We start from the raw sequence: 19957 nt of genomic DNA, 5'->3' as shown, positions 1-19957 counted from the left end.
AAGATAATATATTGTAATTATATTTTTTCAAAATCCTTTTTTTTTATCGTGTCTGAGTTTAAAATTTAAGTATATACAATCTTTTTATGAAAAAAAAATTGGTAATTTGATTTTTTTAATGTTTTCTCAGTATTTTACCTGTGGTACTATTACATCGAAATGGCAACATGTTTTTTTTTTTCAAATTTTTTAACGTTTTCATTTGTGTTACAACATCGGTGCACACAGGTTTGTTAATATTGTGTGTGGTGACTAAGCCCCTTGTCGCAATGTTCCAGATGTCTACAAACAGTCGTCCTCGCAGCATGCCGCCGGTAACTCATCTTTCGTACCACATCGGTAAACGCACTGTGGAGCGCTGTTGCGTAATCGATAATCGATTGACTTATCGATACTAGATTGGCTTTATGATAATTTATTGACATATCGAGAATCAAATGTGTTTAGAAAAAAAAAAACGTTAGACATGCTTTTTTATTTTTTTCATGGTATTTTACTAAAAGAATTTTTTTTTTAAATTATACGTTTGTAAATGATCGATTTTTTTAATACCAAATACATAACAACGCGTCCATCACGTGCGATTACTGAGTAACTTATTAACAATCATAATTTTCATCGATATTGATAAATGTTTAACAGAAAATAACAAGGGTAAAGTGGATTATCTCTTTTGCATGATATATAGTCTGGGTATAAATTACTAATAATGGTTAAGTTATGTTAGTTTTGATTGACAAATGACAAAGTAATATTTATAATTAAGTGCATGGCTTTATGGAAAAAAGTTTTTAGCCAAAACATGTAATTACATAATTCTTTTTTAATTTTTAAATTTCTTTACAATAATGGTATTTTTTTACTTTTTATCCGGGTGTTTTTTTTTTCTAATTTTCTTCTTCGTTAAGTGATATTTGCATGTTGTTATAACGTTAGTTGAATGTTGCAGTTTTGATGAACGGCTGCGCGAAGAACGGCATGGACGACAAACCTGAAGGTTGGGTCGTTTCCTCTGAATCTTGCGGTTTTCTTTCTATTGGTGAGTATTTTTTTAGTCATTAACATGATAAGTACGCGAATGGTTTGAGTATGATAAATCAAAAGGATAGATGAATAATGATATTTATTTAATTATGACTGCCTCGGTGGCGTAGTTGTATTGCATGTCCGGTACAATAGCGCTCTGAGGTCCTGGGTTCGAATCCCGGGTCGGGCAAAGTGATATTTGGGTTTTCTGTTCAGTATCAGCCCGGAGTCTGGAATTTGTGCCCGATATGGCGATAGGCTCGCCCCCTATCACATCATGGGACGGAACACACTTGGCGAAAAGTGGGTGCCCTAGTTGCGCCTCTGCATACCCCTTCGGGGATAAAATGCGTGATGTTATGTATTTAATTATGATACCTAAGTTGCGTAATAAAATATTTTTTGTTGCCGAGGTAAATTTTTTGAGTGCCTGGTCGCGGCAAAGCCAAACCACTGAGTTCCAAAATTGACCTTTAATACAGTAGGTAGAGCATTAGGTAAGAAAACCAGTGTAGGGTCAAGCGTACGAGCCGCGCCCGCTCGCCTCCACCCCGGGAGAGAACTATTTGGACCCTGAGGGAGCGCGGGGCGATGTACGCAGGCACATAATGTCGCCGTATATTAGGGCAGCGCGCTATAATTTTTTAATATATAATTCGATTATTGTATGTGTTTAAATGTTACTGTCTTCATATTTGTTTTTCTTTTTCGCATCGTCTGCAAGAGGTTAATACCTAGAAGTGATTTTGTGGTTCTAAAGAAACTGGAACACTTAGGTATCTATACTATTATATAAAGCTGAAGAGTTTGTTTGTTTGTTTGTTTGTTTGTTTGAACGCGCTAATCTCAGGAACTACCGGTCCAAACTGAAAAATTCTTTTTGCGGTGGATAGCTGTTTGTTCGTGGAGTGCTATAGGCTATATATCATCACGCTATACCCAATAGGAGCGGAGCAGTAATGGCTAAAATCGGGAACTACCGGTCCCAACAGAAAAAATATTTTTGCGTTGGATAGCCTTTTGTTCGTGGAGTGCTATAGGCTATATATCATCACGCTATACCCAATAGGAGCGGAGCAGTAATGGCTAATCTCAGAAACTACCGATTCAAACTGAAAAATTCGTTTTGTGTTAAATAGTCCTTTGTTTGTGGAGTGCTCAATGTTATATATCATCACGCTATGACCAATAGGAGCGGAGCAGTAATGTCTAATCTCAGGAACTACCGGTTTCAACTGAAAAATTCGTTTTGTGTTGGATAACCCTTTATTTGTGGAGCGCTATAGGCTATATATCATCACGCTATGACCAATAGGAGCGGAACATTAATGAAACATGTTGCAAATCGAGGAAATATTATTTGTTTTGAGAGCTTCCGTTGTGTGCGCTGCGTAAACGGTTAAAGTTATGCAACAATGATGTATGACGGGATTGTTCCTCTTAAAAAGTTCTAAAAAATATATTATAAAACAAAGTCCCCCGCTGCATCTATCTGCCTGAACGTATTAAACTAAAAAACTACCCAACGTATTAAGATGAAATTTGGTATGGAGACAGTTTGAGACCCTGGGAAGAACATAGGCTCCCGGGAAACTACTACTTTTATAACGGAAAACTTTAGCCTGAAAAACTTTATAACGCGGGCGGAGCCGCGGGCAAAAGCTATATACTATTATATAAAGCTGAAGAGTTTGTTTGTTTGTTTGTTTGAACGCGCTAATCTCAGGAACTACCGGTCCAAACTGAAAAATTATTTTTGCGTTGGATAGCCGTTTGTTCGTGGAGTGCTATAGGCTATATATCATCACGCTATACCCAATAGGAGCGGAGCAGTAATGGCTAATCTCAGGAACTACCGGTCCAAACTGAAAAATTCTTTTTGCGTTGGATAGCCCTTTGTTCGTAGAGTGCTTTATGCTATATATTATCACGCAATACCTAATAGAAGCGGAGCAGTAATGGCTAATCTCAGGAACAACCGATTCGAACTGAAAAAATATTTTGGTGTTGAATAGTCCTTTGTTTGTGGAGTGCTCAAAGTTATATATCATCACGCTATGACCAATAGAAGCGGAGCAGTAATGAAACATGTTGCAAAAACGGGGAAAATTATGAGTTTTGAGAGCTTCCGTCGCCTGCGCTGGTAAACGGTTAAAGTTATGCAACAATGATGTATGACGGGATTGTTTCACTTAAAAAGTTCTAAAAAATATATTATAAAACAAAGTCCCCCGCTGCATCTGTCTGCCTGAACGTGTTAAACTCAAAAACTACCCAACGTATTATGATGAAATTTGGTATGGAGACAGTTTGAGACCCTGGGAAGAACATAGGCTCCCGGGAAACTACTACTTTTATAACGGAAAACTTTAGCCTGAAAACCTTTATAACGCGGGCGGAGCCGCGGGCAAAAGCTAGTATCCTATATAGAGGTTTTGTCTCCTGCCATTTCTGCGAGAGAATCATTTATAAAGACACTGTGGTTTAAGAAGTTTGATTTTTTCTATTTTGTTAAAGGGATAGACTATAGTCACGGGTAGATATATAGCGTATGTTAATAACGGATGAGCTGGTGCGTGGTCTCGTGTTGACGTTGCGTGTTGCGGTTGCAGGCGCGCGGTACGTGCGCGAGGTGTTGCCGGGCGAGATCGTGGAGATGTCGCGGCACGGCATCCGCACCGTGGACGTGGTGGAGCGGCCCCACGGCAAGCACCAGGCCTTCTGCATCTTCGAGTACGTGTACTTCGCACGGGCGGACAGTATGTTCGAAGGTATGTGCGGACTGCGGATACAATAATCATAATCCACACGATGTTATATCAGTAGGAATTGTTTACTTATGTTTTTATAATATACGTAGCATAAGAGAATTCATGTTATCATTGTTTATGTCGTGTCTTCTTGTCGGATATTTTTCCAATATCCGAAACATTTTGGGTTTGTCATCAATATATATGAACATTCATTGTGTTCAATTGAATTGAACTGTAATCCATTTAAACTGATTTTAGCATGGTTTCACTATTGATGCTTTTGGTTGTGTACGGAGTGACGCTCATAATATAAAAACGCGAGTCTAAGTGTAAACTTGGATGTGAATAAAAAATATTAGTCAAATAAGTAAAATTATTTGTTGTTCAAGTCAATAAATAGGTTATAACAGTGACGTTTTGGTTGCCGTTTTAGTTAACAAATAGTTTATATGGACGTTCGTATCTATAGAATACACGTTAATGGGATTTGTACATTACGTGTATACATAGAGTTTGTATGTGCGTGCAGGTCAGATGGTGTACTCGGCGCGCATGCAGTGCGGGCGCATGCTGGCGCGCGAGTCTCCCGTGGACGCCGACATCGTGTCCTCCGTGCCGGAGTCCGGCACCGCCGCTGCGCACGGATACGCGAGACAGGTAAATGATACATTGCAACGTCAACCTTATTCGTAAATGCACAGAGTGGAGTTTAGATGAATATACGTTCCCCCTTATTCACAGACGTTTATTTTGTTTATCTGAGCCATCTAGATTCAAGTTGTACTTCAATATTAGCCAATCACAACAGCCCTATATCTACGCATTACGAAGTCTGCCATGTCGTCGACACTAAGAAACATATGTTATCACAGCAATGCTCCGTCCTTAGATAAAAAAAGTCTATGAATAAGGGGGGTAGTGTATATTATTGTCCCAATTGTTGACAACTGTATAATGACGTCGTCAATCACAGTAACCGTAACGTTTGTGTGCAGTCGGGCATTCCGTTCATGGAGGTGTTGTGCAAGAACCGGTACGTGGGCCGCACGTTCATCCAGCCGTCGACGCGCCTGCGCCAGCTCGGCGTGGCGAAGAAGTTCGGCGCGCTGTCCGAGAACGTGAAGGGCAAGCGCATCGTGCTCATCGACGACTCCATCGTGCGCGGCAACACCATCGGACCCATCATCAAGCTGCTGCGCGACGCCGGCGCCGCCGAGGTAATGCGCACGCGCACACCATGGTACCAAATCTAATTTATATATTGATCACACAGGCAATTTATTAGGTCTTATGACATATCGATATTATAAGTGTTACTTATAGATTATATAAGATGATTTTTATGATGGTACCTCATTCGTCCTCTCTTTTATGTACGCAGGTACACATAAGGATAGCATCGCCGCCGCTCAAGTACCCTTGCTACATGGGCATCAACATACCCACCAGGGAGGAGCTCATCGCCAATAAGATGGACTCGTTTAAACTGGCCGAGCACGTCGGTAAGTTAGTTTTTACAGTATTCGTATTTATTATCTTCGTTCATCTTTAAATATGTGAAATGAAAGAGTTACTATCGTTTGCGGAATTTTCTAAATGATTGGCCCAATAATAATTTGTTCAACATTGATAATTGTTAGTTTCGCAAATAATAAAGTTTTGGGGGATATAGATGAGTTTAGTTTATTAAAACGTTCACGTAATGTATGCAGGCGCGGACAGTCTGGAGTACTTATCCGTGGAAGGTTTGGTGAGCGCGGTGCACTACAACATGAAGACGACGCCGTCCGACGGCGTGGGGGGACACTGCACCGCCTGCCTCACCGGCGACTACCCCGGCGGGCTGCCCGACGTCGACTGGTGAGCCGCTGGTCGACTCACCACCGACACTAGAGCGAGGCGACCGCTTGGTCGACTCAACGCGAGGAATGTACTCAGCTTTTATCGAAGTAGAATGAGACTTTTTAGACTTCGGAATTAATGGCATGCAGGTATCAGGCATGTTTTAGTCGACCTATCAGTGAAGAGAAGTGATTCAAAGAGTAGTGGTATAGGGTTGACTTGTAAATCAACGCCCAAGCATTTTCATCACCAATTAAAGAAGTTTCGGTCAAATGAAAGCGCTGAATCTGATGGTTCCAAATACCACTTCTCTGTCCGTCCTATGCCGGCCATCGAACTTCAACACCACAGCAAACTACGTGAAAACTATTAATAAGTCTCAGGAGTCCTAAGGCATTTATTTAGACTCTAAATTCTAGAGCATAAATTACAAAATAGATGTAGAAGTGTGTGATATTTTTAATAATGTTATTTGATATTCAAATTCTCGTAATAATAGATGATATTTATAGATGTATCTATATTTCTTTATCAGTGTAGTGACGAGACAGTTCCAACTTACAATAATTTAGTAATCAAATTGCTCAATAGATGGATAGTTTTAATGAAAGCTACCTGCAGATTTACGCCCGTAAACGTTATGTATCTAAGGACGGCGCATTGCTGTGATAACAAGTCTGTTTCTCAGCTTTGTTTATCTGACAGCTTGCTATTTGTTCAGCTATGTTTATCTGACAGCTTGCTGTTTGTTCAGCTTTGGTTATCTGACAGCTTGCTGTTCAGCTTTGTTTATCTGACAGCAAACTAGATTCAAGTTGTATCACAATATTAGCCAATCACAACGGCCCTATGTCTACGCACTGCGAAGGCTGCCATGCCGTCAGTACTGAGAAACAGACTTGTTATCACAGCTTCTCTTCGTCCTTAGATAAAAAACGTCTATGAATAAGGGGGTTAGTCTGTATGTGAGTATGTAACTTTCATTTACATTACCACGCCATTTTTATATAATGTAGTTGTGTACTTTTAGTATCTAATGTACATAAAATTTACCTCGAAAATGTTTAAGCACCGAATCTCAATATTCGAATATAAACTTACAAGCCAAATAATACTACAAAATATAACATAACTTATACAAAATATAGCTTATCACTGTAAGAAAACTCGAATCATTCAATCTGTGGCTCACATATCCAATCGATATGATAACTATGATATTGAAGTTCTCGAATGTTTGCAACGTGCATTCAAATGTGCACTCTAATCGTCAAAGATATGGTTGTTCCTAGTCGACTGTTGAATTTACCTTTATCACGGTTAAAAGACGTCCAATACACAATATTTAACTTTGGACCGGTGTTTTGCTATAGTTATTTTAGTCTTTCACATAAGTTTTTGTAACTGTAGAAAATAAGCTCAATGTACAGTCAGCCTGAAAAATAGCTGAACGAGTTGAAATCGCCTTTAAACTTTTGTATCTATACAACTATTCTTCACTTAAATAAATTACATGGGATTTACAAAGAAATAATATTGAAATTAATGTGTACAAGTGTACAGATACTTTTGTGATGACGGTACTGTAATGCACTTTGTATCGAAAGGGAAAGCGAATTACTATTTTTCCATACCTATACATTAGTTTATTAGCAATTAAAATGAAATTCCTAATAAAAGAAATGTAATGCAATAATGGAGAAGCGTTTTAAGCATTTACTGATTATATTATATTTATGTAGTAGTTAAAAATATTTTTATAACATATATTTCGTCTCGATCAAACACAGCAGGAAACGTCGATGTTTACGTGTGGAAATATAGCCTGACTAGGATCATAAAACAACTGCCTTGTGGGCGCCACTGTCGCCTTTTTGTTTTAAAGTTAACATTGTCAGTACAAGAAATTAGTACCATAGTTTACCTCAAGATGGCGAGGTTTTTTATTTTTCTGGTCAGGCTATACTTATTTTATTGCAATGTCTTAATTATGAAAATTAATTTATATTTTTTAAATATGTAGGGTTGTGGTTTAAGCCGAGGTTTATAAATCATAACAAATTATATAGGTATATGGCTATTACAGAATTGTCCGGAATGAAGTTAGTCACTTCTCGCCTGTCACAGTTTTGTCTCTAAAAATATGACTCGTAACTAACTTCCGACAGATTATAGTTTATGAATAGATTGGATTTAACTATATTGTCTCGCGAATGGCACGAGTTATCATATTTTATATGAAAGTGCTTCCCCTAGCACTAATATAACGTTGTACAATACGGTATAACTGTTTAAATACGGACGAATAAAATAAGATAGTATGTTATTTACACAACTGTATGTTAAATTATGTGTAAGAGTTCTTTATAAATAAAAATAAGTTGAATTTTATGCATGTGTTAAGAAGCGGCAAAATATTTAAAAAATACAATATTTAAAAGAAAGAAAATTATATTTTCCCTGCATAGAGTCAAAATGACCCTGTATACTTTGTTTAAAATAACATCTTATAATGATTTCTTATATTTACGCGAATGTTAGACATTGAAATTAAACTAATTTTCGGATTCTATCGCGGTTTTAGTATTTTATTTTTCAAGACACTGTGAGCTCATTCTGCGTAGATCGGACCACCAACAGCTAAAATTTAAAAAAAAGTGTATAATTGTAAAATGTAGTTAGATATTGTAACTTTGACTTTACGGATGAACAACACCTCGGTCCCCCCGTGACCATGAAGGCTGCAAAGTCTTCGAAACGTCGGGAGAAAATAAAATACTAGCACCGCGATAGAATCCGAAAATTAGTTTAATTTCAATAACATCTTATTTTATTTAGTTAAAGAGCAAAATATATATTTTTTAAATATTTTACTTTATACATTGCTGAAAGAGTCAGGGATAATAGGGGACCGGCCTATGCTTGATTTTGTCCATTATCTATACTATTATATAAAGCTGAAGAGTTTGTTTGTTTGTTTGTTTGTTTGAACGCGCTAATCTCAGGAACTACCGGTCCAAACTGAAAAATTCTTTTTACGTTGGATAGCCATTTGTTCGTGGAGTGCTATAGGCTATATATCATCACGCTATACCCAATAGGAGCGGGGCAGTAATGTCTAATCTCAGGAACTACCGGTTCGAACTGAAAAAATATTTTTGTGTTGAATAGTCCTTTGTTTGTGGAGTGCTCAAAGTTATATATCATCACGCTATGACCAATAGGAGCGGAGCAGTAATGAAACATGTTGCAAAAACGGGGAAAATTATGAGTTTTGAGAGCTTCCGTTGCCTGCGCTGCGTAAACGGTTAAAGTTATGCAACAATGAGGTATGACGGGAATGTTTCACTTAAAAAGTTCTAAAAAATATATTATAAAACAAAGTCCCCGCTGCATCTGTCTGCCTGAACGTATTAAACTCAAAAACTACCCAACGTATTAAGATGAAATTTGGTATGGAGACAGTTTGAGACCCTGGGAAGAACATAGGCTCCCGGGAAACTACTACTTTTATAACGGAAAACTTTAGCCTGAAAAACTTTATAACGCGGGCGGAGCCGCGGGCAAAAGCTAGTTCTATGTATAATGGTTAATAATATGAAAAAGAAGTACTCCTGCGAAAACTGCATAAAAATTGGTTAAAAAATGAGCGAGTAATTCATATTTAAAATATTGTAATGTGCAGAAGTGGGCGCGATGTGGGGATATCGCTACATCTCTTTCTTACGCACGCGTCGTAATTCCCGATGACGTCACATGTGGATATTTCGTCTCTTTTCTGTTTCTTGTTAATTACCCCTTCCACCGAAATTCAAAGACTTATAACTTGTTGATTTTTACCGGATTTTAAAAATTCCTTCTGTGTTATAATTTATATTATGTAAATATTTGATAAAAGTAAAGAACAAAAATGAGTCCGGTACCCTATTATTATTTATTTCAATCTGGGTTTTCTGCTCTTAAAAATACATAAGGAATTACTAACCCTTTGGCTTGATGATTTTCTATGGGACTCCCTTTAAATCTTTAACTTTAAATCTTGTACAATATTAGTCATAAATCAATTATTGCGAATACACGGGCGATGTTATGCGCATGCGCAATAAACAAACATAGATTTAAGATACAATATCTCTCAAGCCTTTTTGCCCTTATTTTACCTCACCAATAATGATTTTTCTTTAGCCAAACAATGTTTTGCTTCTTCTAATATAAAATGCTTGTCAAAGCGTTAAGAAAAATGATTAATTGTTATAGTGGTATACAACATTTATTAGTAGGCTTTAGATGTTTAAGAACTTATATCCTCATTGTTGTAGCTACTGATTTTCTTTATGGGAGAGAGGAGTGTAGTTGGCGTGAGTAACAAGAGCACTGCCTACACAGGTGTAGGTTCAAACCCCTCTATCTCTCTGTCTCTAGTTACGCCCATGCACATCTTTTTTTTAAGTTATTTTTTAATATATGAAGGGACTACGTTTTATATGAGATGAGAATTTTCGAAGTGGAATTTGTTATATTAGCACATCTATAGCTGTAACTGTGCACTTTTATACCGCTTTTATAGGAGAGTAAAAGAGATGAAACGAACTTGCGGCCAGTATTTGTCTCATATAATGCTCATTGGTCGACGGAAGCCCCTTGTAGAAGCGAATGCGTTCGGCCCCAGCATAATCATTGCAGAAGCATAGAAATAAGACAATTACTAGCTGCACATTTTACAGTGTAAAATTCGCTCTTTCTATAGAGTGGTTAATTTTATGAAAGTATAGCTCAGTTCATTCTCTGAGTCTGTGTTTTTAAGAATATTCTACATTGGAAACCAGTGATTGTGACTTTAAAAATAGGACAAATTAATGTTGGATGATTATATATTCTGACGACTATTTTATAAAAAATTACTGCCTGTATATAATATAAAAAGCCTGTTTTTTATATATACCTGCAATATTTGGTCCGATCTTAGTACATTCCAAGCTAATCGTATAAGTTAGCAATGTAAGTAAATTAACGAAACGTTTGCGTATGTAGTGGAAAGCGAATTTTGAACTAACGTAACGTTTTCTAAGATATATTTGCTGATTGGTCGTTTTCGAAGCTATACTTTTTTAAGATATACTTGGTGTTTGGTGTTTTGTCTTTACTACTATATACACGAATGACTCATTTCGCTAATATTGCTATTATTTGTAAGACATCCATTGTATGTAATTATTTGTAAGATTTTTGTCCAGTAGTGCTGGCGACTACTGTTTTGCGACCTATCTCTATATTAAAAACATTTATTATGATGTGTTCTTTTTATTTTTATGTCTGCATCCTGTATTATTTTTTTCGATTATAAGGGCCTGTATTACGAATTTCAAGTGATATTTTCTTGTCAGTTATCGCTAATGAGTACTAATTTTATTTGTATTGTCTCATATTTTGATTTTATAAAAGAGTGTATGATAAATATTAATACCGGTTTTTTGGCTGTCAACTTAACTGACTTGGAATTTTTGCCTGTCAAGCAAAATTTATATTTACAATGCGATCGATCATTGCTATCAGTGATGCGATATACCATATCTATTTATTTGAAACATTATTTTCTGCACATAACTTGATTTTTAATAGAAAATGCATCTAACCAATGCTTAGAGAAAAAAAATCCTCATCATATTAAAAGAATTAAGATTCTACTGAACCATTAAAACAAAGGATATATTATTAGGTAGGAAAAAAATAAAATTGATGTATAAACGTATATTTACAACTTGTTACACTTATGTACAAAGGAACAATAACAAATCGTACAGCAACATCGAGTACAATAAATATCACAATATTACAATGCTAACACTTCATTCAAATTATAACCCAATCTATGCCTGTACATTTTGCTAATTTAAAATGCTTTGACAATTACACTGCACTTTGTAAATTAGAAAATGTTTAATTGATTCGAGATAAACTTACTCAATTACAATTTTATAAATTATACGTAGTAAATACTGGTTTGTTTTTAGGTTATCCAGCTCGAAGGACCAATTTAGACGATTACAAAACTGCTAACGTTTCACGCATAATGCACATTCACAGTTATAGTAACATTGACGAAATGAAGCATTTAGGTATCTAAACCTTTGCTTTATCATAATCTCCGACACTGTATTTTCATTTTACTGAAAAACTACCTTTCTATAAACGATAGCATACCCACGCTTTGTATACAGTACTTACTGCGAAACACTGCACTGTATTTGATCACCTTGATATAAATGAAAATTATCAGCACTTCTCAAATTGTTTCTTTCGCCAAATTACGTATAACCATAAACTCCACACGCAATTACCCAACTACTTTAAGATGTTTTACGTCTATCTATAGTGTTTCACATCGCCTGCTTGCCGACTATCGCTTCAATATCCCTGACTTCCTTCGCACAGGCCTCTGTGAGAACTAGAGGCTCTCCATCCGTGATGAGCACGTCGTCTTCAACCCTGATGCCGACGCCGCGGAACTCCGCCGGAACTGACGTGTCGTCAGGCCGAATGTAGATTCCTGGAGTTGGTTTATTTTGATTATTAAAGCGAGTGTATATTAGGACAGTCTATAATCCTTAAATTGTCTTTACGTGCGTTGTTACATGTTAACAAGCAACACGAACTCTTGTTGAGGCAGTTACGTCGTATAAATTGACATTGTTTTAATAAATGAAATTATATACTTGTCATTACCTCTGCTAACATCATGCTAAAATCATACATGAATAACGATTATTTTCAGTATTACTTTTTTGTTTTTCGATCATTATAAGTTTGATGAATGTATAATTAGCTCGGGTACGTACCCGGCTCGACGGTGACGACCATGTTGGTGGCGACGGGCACGTTGCGGCGCACGAGCGGCGAGTCGTGCACGTCCAGCCCGAGGTAGTGCGACACGTGGTGCGGACACAGGCGGTACGCTTTCTGCAACACACATATACCTCATTCCACACGGAGGTAATGGGGGTGTTTCGTGTGCTTTGGGGTGTTTTAGGATAAGGGGACTGATGTAAGCTCATTTCTCGACGCTTTCAATCGTAGTGTGCGTGTGCATTTATATCACTCACGCACACTATAAGTGATTAGGGTCAGTAGTGGAGCGCGTCTTTATGGATGAAATGCTCTATACTATCATGTCTTCTAGCCGCTTTAGGAGTAAGGTAGAGGTGAATCATATCCTTATTTCGTCAGGTACCTGGAGTGTCGTTGCTTCCTTCAAGATTTGTTTCGATATTTGCTGATTTGGAGAATTTAGTTTTTTAAGTTATCACTAAAATTTACATATAACTATTGGGTCTTTTGATTTGGTACTTTTTTGTACTTGTCCAGGCGGATAAGGTTTTACTTGGACCTCCATTAGACAGAAGGATCCAGTTTTTCTGAACGATTATGGTATGGTATAGAAAACACCTTATTAGAGTGACTCATCGATTTGTTATTTTTCCAAAGCTCTTACCCCGATAAGGTCGTGCGAGTCGATGTTCTTGGGCAGGATGCCCTCCTGCTGCAGGTGGATGCCGAGCAGGCGGCACATGCTGTCGAACAGCTGATCCAGCGGCGGACGGTGCTCGCCCAGAAGTTCTATTAGGCGTTTCTGAAATATCAATAGTTTATATATAGGCCACTATTTCTCGTATTACATCTTACATATTAGGATAATATGGAATATAATGCGAACCTAGAATAAACAAAATGATGAATGTCCTGGTTGCACGTATGCCTACTCCCTTTGGTAATAAAGGCGTAAAGTATATTTTTTAAAATAAAAAAATCTAACATTGAATCTTAGATATACGTGTGGATATCTGTGAGCATGCGTGTAACTATGTGCGTCCGCTTGCGTGTGCGTTACCTGTACGTTTAACACCAGCTCGTACAGTATCTTGTGATACTTGGAGAACTGCCCCGAGACGGGCCACGTGCGCGATATGTCCGAGTTGTACAACCATCGCTGACTACCTGCAGGCAATAGAAAAGTATAAAGGCTGTCTATTTTAATCACGGGCGTTTTCTAATTACGTACCACCATCATAATCATCAGACCTGTATCATTATATACTCTCCTACTGCTGGGCACCGGCCTCCTCTACTACTGAGAGAATTATGTATCAACTACATTTTATTTAAAGGTTGTTTAATTTTGTATATATCTAATGTCTCGTTTCGAATATTTCACACAATTTTGTATTAAAAAAATGTTGCAGTTAAAACAATGGTGGTTTAACAGAAATAAGCATTTAAAGCTAATAGTAGTTTTGTCTCTAGTAGTCACGTCTTTAGTACTGCACCTGAATCAATGAGCACCATCTCCCCCGCCCTGAGCAGCTGGTTGTTGGTGACGTAGTGTATGTGCGTGGCGCGCGCGCCGCCCGCCACCACGGGCGGGAACGCGAGCTGCTCCGCGCCCGCCTGCTTGCAGCTGTACTCCAGCACCGCGTTCAGCACGTGCTCCGATACACCTGCACATACAATTCATTCATATTATTAACTAGCTTTTGCCCGCGGCTCCGCCCGCGTTATAAAGTTTTTTAAGGCTAAAGTTTTTCGTTATAAAAGTAGTAGTTTCCCGGGAGCCTATGTTCTTCCCAGGGTCTAAAACTGTCTCCATACCAAATTTCATCTTAATACGTTGGGTAGTTTTTGAGTTTAACACGTTCAGGCAGACAGATGCAGCGGGGGGCTTTGTTTTATAATATATTTTTTAGAACTTTTTAAGAGGAATAAACCCGTCATACATCATTGTTGCATAACTTTAACCGTTTACGCAGCGCACGCAACGGAAGCTCTTAAAACTAATACATTGTTCCCGTTTTGCAACATGTTTCATTACTACTCCATTCCTATTGGTCATAGCGTGATGATATATAACTTAGAGCACTCCACAAACAAAGGGCTATTAAACACGAAAAGATATTTTCAATTCGAATCGGTAGTTCCTGAGATTAGCCATTACTGCTCCGCTCCCATTGGGTATAGCGTGATGATATATAGCCTATAGCACTCCACGAACAAAGGGCTATCCAACGCAAAAATATTTTTTCAGTTTGGACCGGTAGTTCCTGAGATTAGCCATTACTGCTCCGCTCCCATTGGGTATAGTGTGATGATATATAGCCTATAGCACTCCACGAACAAAGGGCTATCCAACGCAAAAATAATTTTTCAGTTTGGACCGGTAGTTCCTGAGATTAGCCATTACTGCTCCGCTCCCATTGGGTATAGCGTGATGATATATAGCCTATAGCACTCCACGAACAAAGGGCTATCCAACGCAAAAAGAATTTTTCAGTTTGGACCGGTAGTTCCTGAGATTAGCGCGTTCAAACAAACAAACAAACAAACTCTTCAGCTTTATATAATAGTATAGAAGTATAGATTATAATCAAAGTAAAAAAACTTTATTTGTATTATTTTTTAGACCTCTTTTTAATAGTCATGAAGACAACACCGTTATTTTAACAGATCAATGTTTTTTATGCATTGGGATTGCATTAGTTTATGTTATGAAGACTGCCAATGGTAAAGTATATGCGCTTTTGCAGATGCGTGATGTACGCTAAGTTCAAAGACATCTAAATTCTGAATAGACAAAATCAATTTCAGAAAATTTTTTGAACCTTCAGAGTGACCAATGACTCGTAAAATTAGTACAAAAGTATTTCATACTCCTTACCTGGTTTAGTACACGCCATAGCCATATTGACACTCTGAGAGCCAATGTAGCAAGTTTCCTTCATGAGTTCAACTTCAGCGGGTGACTTGATGACTCTCATGAAGTGGATAGTCCGCTGTGGGTCTGCTAGTGTCACTTGACCGTCTGGCCGCAGCACCGACCGGACAGTCTGGTGGATCTCTGGATTCGCCGGCGCATCGTTGTGGTACCACAGCACTGATGGCTTCGATGATGTTGTTATTCTGTGTGTAAAAATTAGAGAAAATAATTTAAATGAAAAATATTAGATATATCTCATATGCTTTAAAATTGATATTGAAAGCCTCGAAATGATTGTTTCGTGATTAGTTTTACTGTGTCATTGTATTTATCAAATTGATTTATAGGTAGCAGATAACTAGGGAAATTTGCTTTTTACAGATAGTATAAAAATAGATTTAAATTATCTCCAAATGCTAGATTTATCTCTTGTGAAACAAGAGCGGGAAATAAGGGAAATATTAATAGCCCACTTGTTGATGAAGCTGCCGAAGCTTTCGACGGGTCGCGCCTCGTCCACCGCGAACAGCCTTGTGGCAGCCGAGCAACCCGTCCGTGGGCCTTCCCACAGCTCAGCATGGCTGTCCTTTTCATTTACGAATAATATACTCTGTGGAATGTTGTTTAATATACCTGTTAAATGGTAATATAGACACTGGACTTCTTAATAAGTGCATAATTTGGATGACAAAGTATTTATTTAATTACAGGTATAAAAAAATCATTTTCATTCCTTCATGCTTATTTCCTGTATTATGAGTGTATTTCAATTACCTTAAAACTATCAGTTTGTGCTGGTTTCACCATGACCAATATGGCAGAGGGCTCTAGACATCCTGTCAAGTAAAAGAAGTCCGAGTTCTGTCTGAATACATACGGAATTTTGTCTGACATGTATTGTTTGCAAGCTGCTGGAATTACTATCTGAAACAAAAATGAATTTTATTATGCTGTAATTACATCTGACAAATAGTACGAATCTGAGAGTTTATAAGGATGTTTTGATGCATATCCATCAGTGACAAAGGTTTCATAAAACCGGATTACTACCAGTGTCCCTTTCGTAACTACTAATGTAAAATGTAATTATTATTCTAACAACTTTTAAACTGCATTTATGCATATTAGCAGTACCTATATGTTGCCAGGTTTCCTTTTGGAAAATGTCATTCTTCACCACTGATATCCAGAACATGTTTAACACATAGATAAATTTTTATGAGGAAAAAGTCCACAGTAGGACTTTTGTATACTTTAACATAGTTATCACAAGCTAGGCTATGGGTCAAGGCTGATAAATACTGAAATAAATATAATAATAATCGAAAATCGCTTACAATATGACTTTTGTGCATGTTCTCAACTTCAGCAGCTAACCGGCTGACCAACGTCTCTCTTCGTTCCTTGTACTCCATCTGAGTAATCCCACAGGTCAAATGGTCTTGTTGTATGAGGTGTGGGTGTGTGTGGCACGTAGCTTGTCCCAGTATGCCCTTGGGTATGGTGAACTGCGGCCGCTGGACCTCTCCGGGAGGGTGGCCCATTGATGATGAAGACCGACCACTGATGAGGAGTGGGCGAAGAAGTTTCCTTTCTTTAGTGGCTAGGGAAATAAGGATATTAGTATTGTTTATTAAGTATTGAAAGTACCAAGGCTCAATGTAATTTTTTAGGAAAAAAATGTGTATACATAAATATATTTATTTTACTTTTTTGTGTTTATATAAGTTTTTCTTCGATACAGGCTTGCCTAGTGAATAAATCGAAGGAAATAGTTCACAGATACATTGTGATCAGCCAAAACATTTTTATACTGTTTTAAGTTTAATCTTTTTTTTATATGTCATGTTTTATGTGTTTTTTTGCTGTAATAAACTATTTTTTCATTTTTTTTTTCATTTTTCATGCAATGTTAAAAAGGCCCTGTATAATCAAAAACATGATTTATTTCATGGGTTTAAACTGATTATTTTAAATAAAAATATTTATATGACCAACACTGAATGAAGCATGAAGTTTATATCAGAATAAAAAATAATAAATTGTTTATGATTGATATTATGACTATGCATAACTTTATCTCAATGAAAAAGTCTAATAACAAATCTCTAAACAAACAAATACTCAATGAATTTGACCTTGTAGCGTATTTAGTTGACCGATATTATTGTATAAGTATTTCAGTATAATTATATTGTATCAGTACGTATAATATAACCTGAAAACTTACCTACACAGGTTAGTAGTTTCCTGAAATTATGCATTGTATTTCCTCGATGACCTTACTTAATCAATTTGACGAAAATTATAATACTTGAATAATTCAAAATAAGTTAATTTATAAACACTTAGCTAAATAAAACACACAAATTTTGACAATTGATAGGTAACAACAATTTGGCCTTTGAACATGTCATCGCGACAGTTGGCTTTTGACAGGCTTTGGAATGTTGTCAGGATTGAATTAAATTCCTGCAATTCGTGATAAATCAAATATTTTTCATGGTTTCAGGATTCAATATTGAGTATCAGTATCATCCCATTTATTCTATAAGGAGATAGGTATATATATTTCCAAAAGTTTTATTTAACATTCTGTGTAACTGCTAACTTCATTTATATTTCCACCATTAGGTAGTAGAAATAATGCATTATGGTTTAAGATCCAATTATTTCAAAATATAATCGTGCAAGATTACAAATGTAATTTATTGTATAATCACGATTATACCTATTTCGTGATTGCCAATTCTTCTAACATTCGAGTTAATTTTAATTTCCTTGTGGTATTACTGGCATTTCTTTTTACGCAAAATTTTTGTATTAATATTGTCAATTGGCGTTATAAAGTTGAAGCTTTTATAACATAATTCGGTTTCAATGGCGTCGTTGTATTGCGTGATTATTGCGCGCTAAAGTCGCAGCTTGGAATCCTGGATCAGGCAAAATGATTTTGGGTTTTCGGAGATAAACGGCATAAATGTATGTGTATGAGTAAAATAACGCATAATATACGAAATTAATAGCCACCTACATAAAATAGTTATTTGTGGTGCCACGTCTTTAATTTTATTAATTTAGTTAAATTCAGTAGACGCGAACTAAACGAAAGTTGATTCTTTTAAAGAATTTTTTGGGCCTTGGATTACTCCAAGGTTTAGGGTCCAACAGTAAGTCTAAGTAGATAATTATAATTTAATTGCAACAAAATATATGAAGTACTTCAGAAGCGGTCTACTGGTTCGATCGACGTATAATAACAAATTGTTCGAATATGGTTTTTTTTATTGGCTTAATCGAAGACAGACGAGCTCACGGCTCAGCTCGTTAGGTCATCGTCCCCTATGGACGTCGACAATGCCGGGAGTGTGCCCCAATTTGCTGTGGCCAAGCGGCTACCTACCCTAAAAAAAAAGGTACTCCTCATAGCTTCAGAAAAATAAAACACAAGACTCAAACATAGTACGGAGATAGGTACTTGTGTCATTCTTTTTAATAACTGTTGAGTGCTGTGGCGATTTGGTGTCGGCCGCTGTAGCCTCATTGTACCATCTGCGGTCTGTCACTGCCGAGCTTGCTTCTATTTCGTAAACGTCGTACTGTGGTTAAGGCTCATTTTCAATATCATCTCTTATATAGGGGCGGGTGGAGTCGTAATGCTTTCGACACGTTCAATGTAAGTAATTACAGCCCCGGGCTTATTTGTCATTAGAGAATGTCCGCTACTGGTTGAGCGTATTTCATTATATTCTTCAATAAAACTTTGTTTAATATAAAATTAGATTCCAGAGTGTCGTCTAACGCTATGATATTGACAGGATGTCGTTAGTTGAAGGATAACGCAGAAGCGTGAAGTCATTTGTCGTGATTACATCGATCATTATGTAGATATTATTATATACTAGAGGAAATACTCCATCTATGAATATAATGTTGTTATGGCATAAATATACAGTATCTAGGTAATACAATATTACGTAAGTACTAATCATTAGATGTTGTCCATCCCCTAAGTTTTGTGACAAAGTGAAAGAATAGAGTATTTTTTTATTTTGCACTTCTAGCTTTTTTTAGGTAGGCCTTGTATGCGAGATTTTCTCTGGATACTTGCCGCCAAACAGGCTATAAGGACATTGCAGCTATAATAATTACGGAAAGTCGCGAGCTCTAGTGTCCATTGGCGTAGCGTGACTTCTTGCCGCCCCAAGGATCCGGGGGAAAGCAAAAAAAGAAAAACATAAACTTTCGTGAATAGGTCGATAGAGTGTTTTAAAGTTTAAAGGTTGTATTTTTGGATCTGCTACCTTATTCATTGGGACGTAGCTTAGTAGGTGTGTGTAGGTGCACTTAAAACCCACAGCCACAAAAAAAGAACAAAAAACTATAAGTGCACTCACAAAACCAGCAAAATTATAGGATATTCTTTGGAAAAAAACTACGAGTTCAATAATAATATTTATTTATAAATTGTAGTTTATTAATAATATTCCCTATACTGAAGATGCGGAGAAAGAAAACAAAAATTTATAATTATTTTAAGTGTCATTAGCAAGCACTCATTTAATATTTTATCAATGGCGGAATAAAAGAG

General features: G+C 36.9%; 2 protein-coding genes across 2 annotated transcripts; one reads left to right on the top strand and one right to left on the bottom strand.

The window, feature by feature from the left end:
* Nucleotides 1-186: 186 nt before the first annotated feature.
* Nucleotides 187-8041, top strand: LOC115454981 (amidophosphoribosyltransferase-like). Its single transcript, XM_037444699.1, has 7 exons — nucleotides 187-314; nucleotides 950-1039; nucleotides 3639-3797; nucleotides 4309-4436; nucleotides 4775-4996; nucleotides 5161-5281; nucleotides 5492-8041. The coding sequence occupies exons 2-7, from the start codon at nucleotides 955-957 to the stop codon at nucleotides 5641-5643; spliced, it is 867 nt and encodes a 288-aa protein (XP_037300596.1). The 5' UTR covers nucleotides 187-314; nucleotides 950-954; the 3' UTR covers nucleotides 5644-8041.
* Nucleotides 8042-11354: 3313 nt separating this feature from the next.
* On the bottom strand, nucleotides 11355-17771 carry LOC115450466 (xaa-Pro aminopeptidase 3). Its single transcript, XM_037444838.1, has 10 exons — nucleotides 17597-17771; nucleotides 16704-16969; nucleotides 16141-16290; nucleotides 15840-15976; nucleotides 15328-15569; nucleotides 13943-14113; nucleotides 13507-13613; nucleotides 13111-13248; nucleotides 12458-12578; nucleotides 11355-12168 (listed from the first exon to the last, which is right to left on the bottom strand). The coding sequence occupies exons 1-10, from the start codon at nucleotides 17628-17630 to the stop codon at nucleotides 11999-12001; spliced, it is 1536 nt and encodes a 511-aa protein (XP_037300735.1). The 5' UTR covers nucleotides 17631-17771; the 3' UTR covers nucleotides 11355-11998.
* Nucleotides 17772-19957: the final 2186 nt, after the last annotated feature.

Source organism: Manduca sexta, chromosome 28, assembly GCF_014839805.1.
Source record: "Manduca sexta isolate Smith_Timp_Sample1 chromosome 28, JHU_Msex_v1.0, whole genome shotgun sequence".
Lineage (NCBI taxonomy): Eukaryota > Metazoa > Arthropoda > Insecta > Lepidoptera > Sphingidae > Manduca > Manduca sexta.
The sequence above is the reverse complement of the archived record's forward strand: the minus strand, read 5'-3'. Positions and strand labels throughout refer to the sequence as shown.

Excerpts from the sequence above, each read along its gene's own strand:
- LOC115454981 (XM_037444699.1), top strand. The coding sequence starts at position 955 with ATGAACGGCTGCGCGAAGAACGGCATGGACGACAAACCTGAAGGTTGG. Across the intron at positions 3,798-4,308 it reads GGCGGACAGTATGTTCGAAG|GTCAGATGGTGTACTCGGCG; the intron begins GTATGTGCGGAC and ends ATGTGCGTGCAG. Across the intron at positions 4,437-4,774 it reads CGCACGGATACGCGAGACAG|TCGGGCATTCCGTTCATGGA; the intron begins GTAAATGATACA and ends GTTTGTGTGCAG.
- LOC115450466 (XM_037444838.1), bottom strand. The coding sequence starts at position 17,630 with ATGCATAATTTCAGGAAACTACTAACCTGTGTAG. Across the intron at positions 16,291-16,703 it reads ACATGCACAAAAGTCATATT|ATAGTAATTCCAGCAGCTTG; the intron begins GTAAGCGATTTT and ends TTTTTGTTTCAG. Across the intron at positions 13,614-13,942 it reads GATGGTGCTCATTGATTCAG|GTAGTCAGCGATGGTTGTAC; the intron begins GTGCAGTACTAA and ends TATTGCCTGCAG.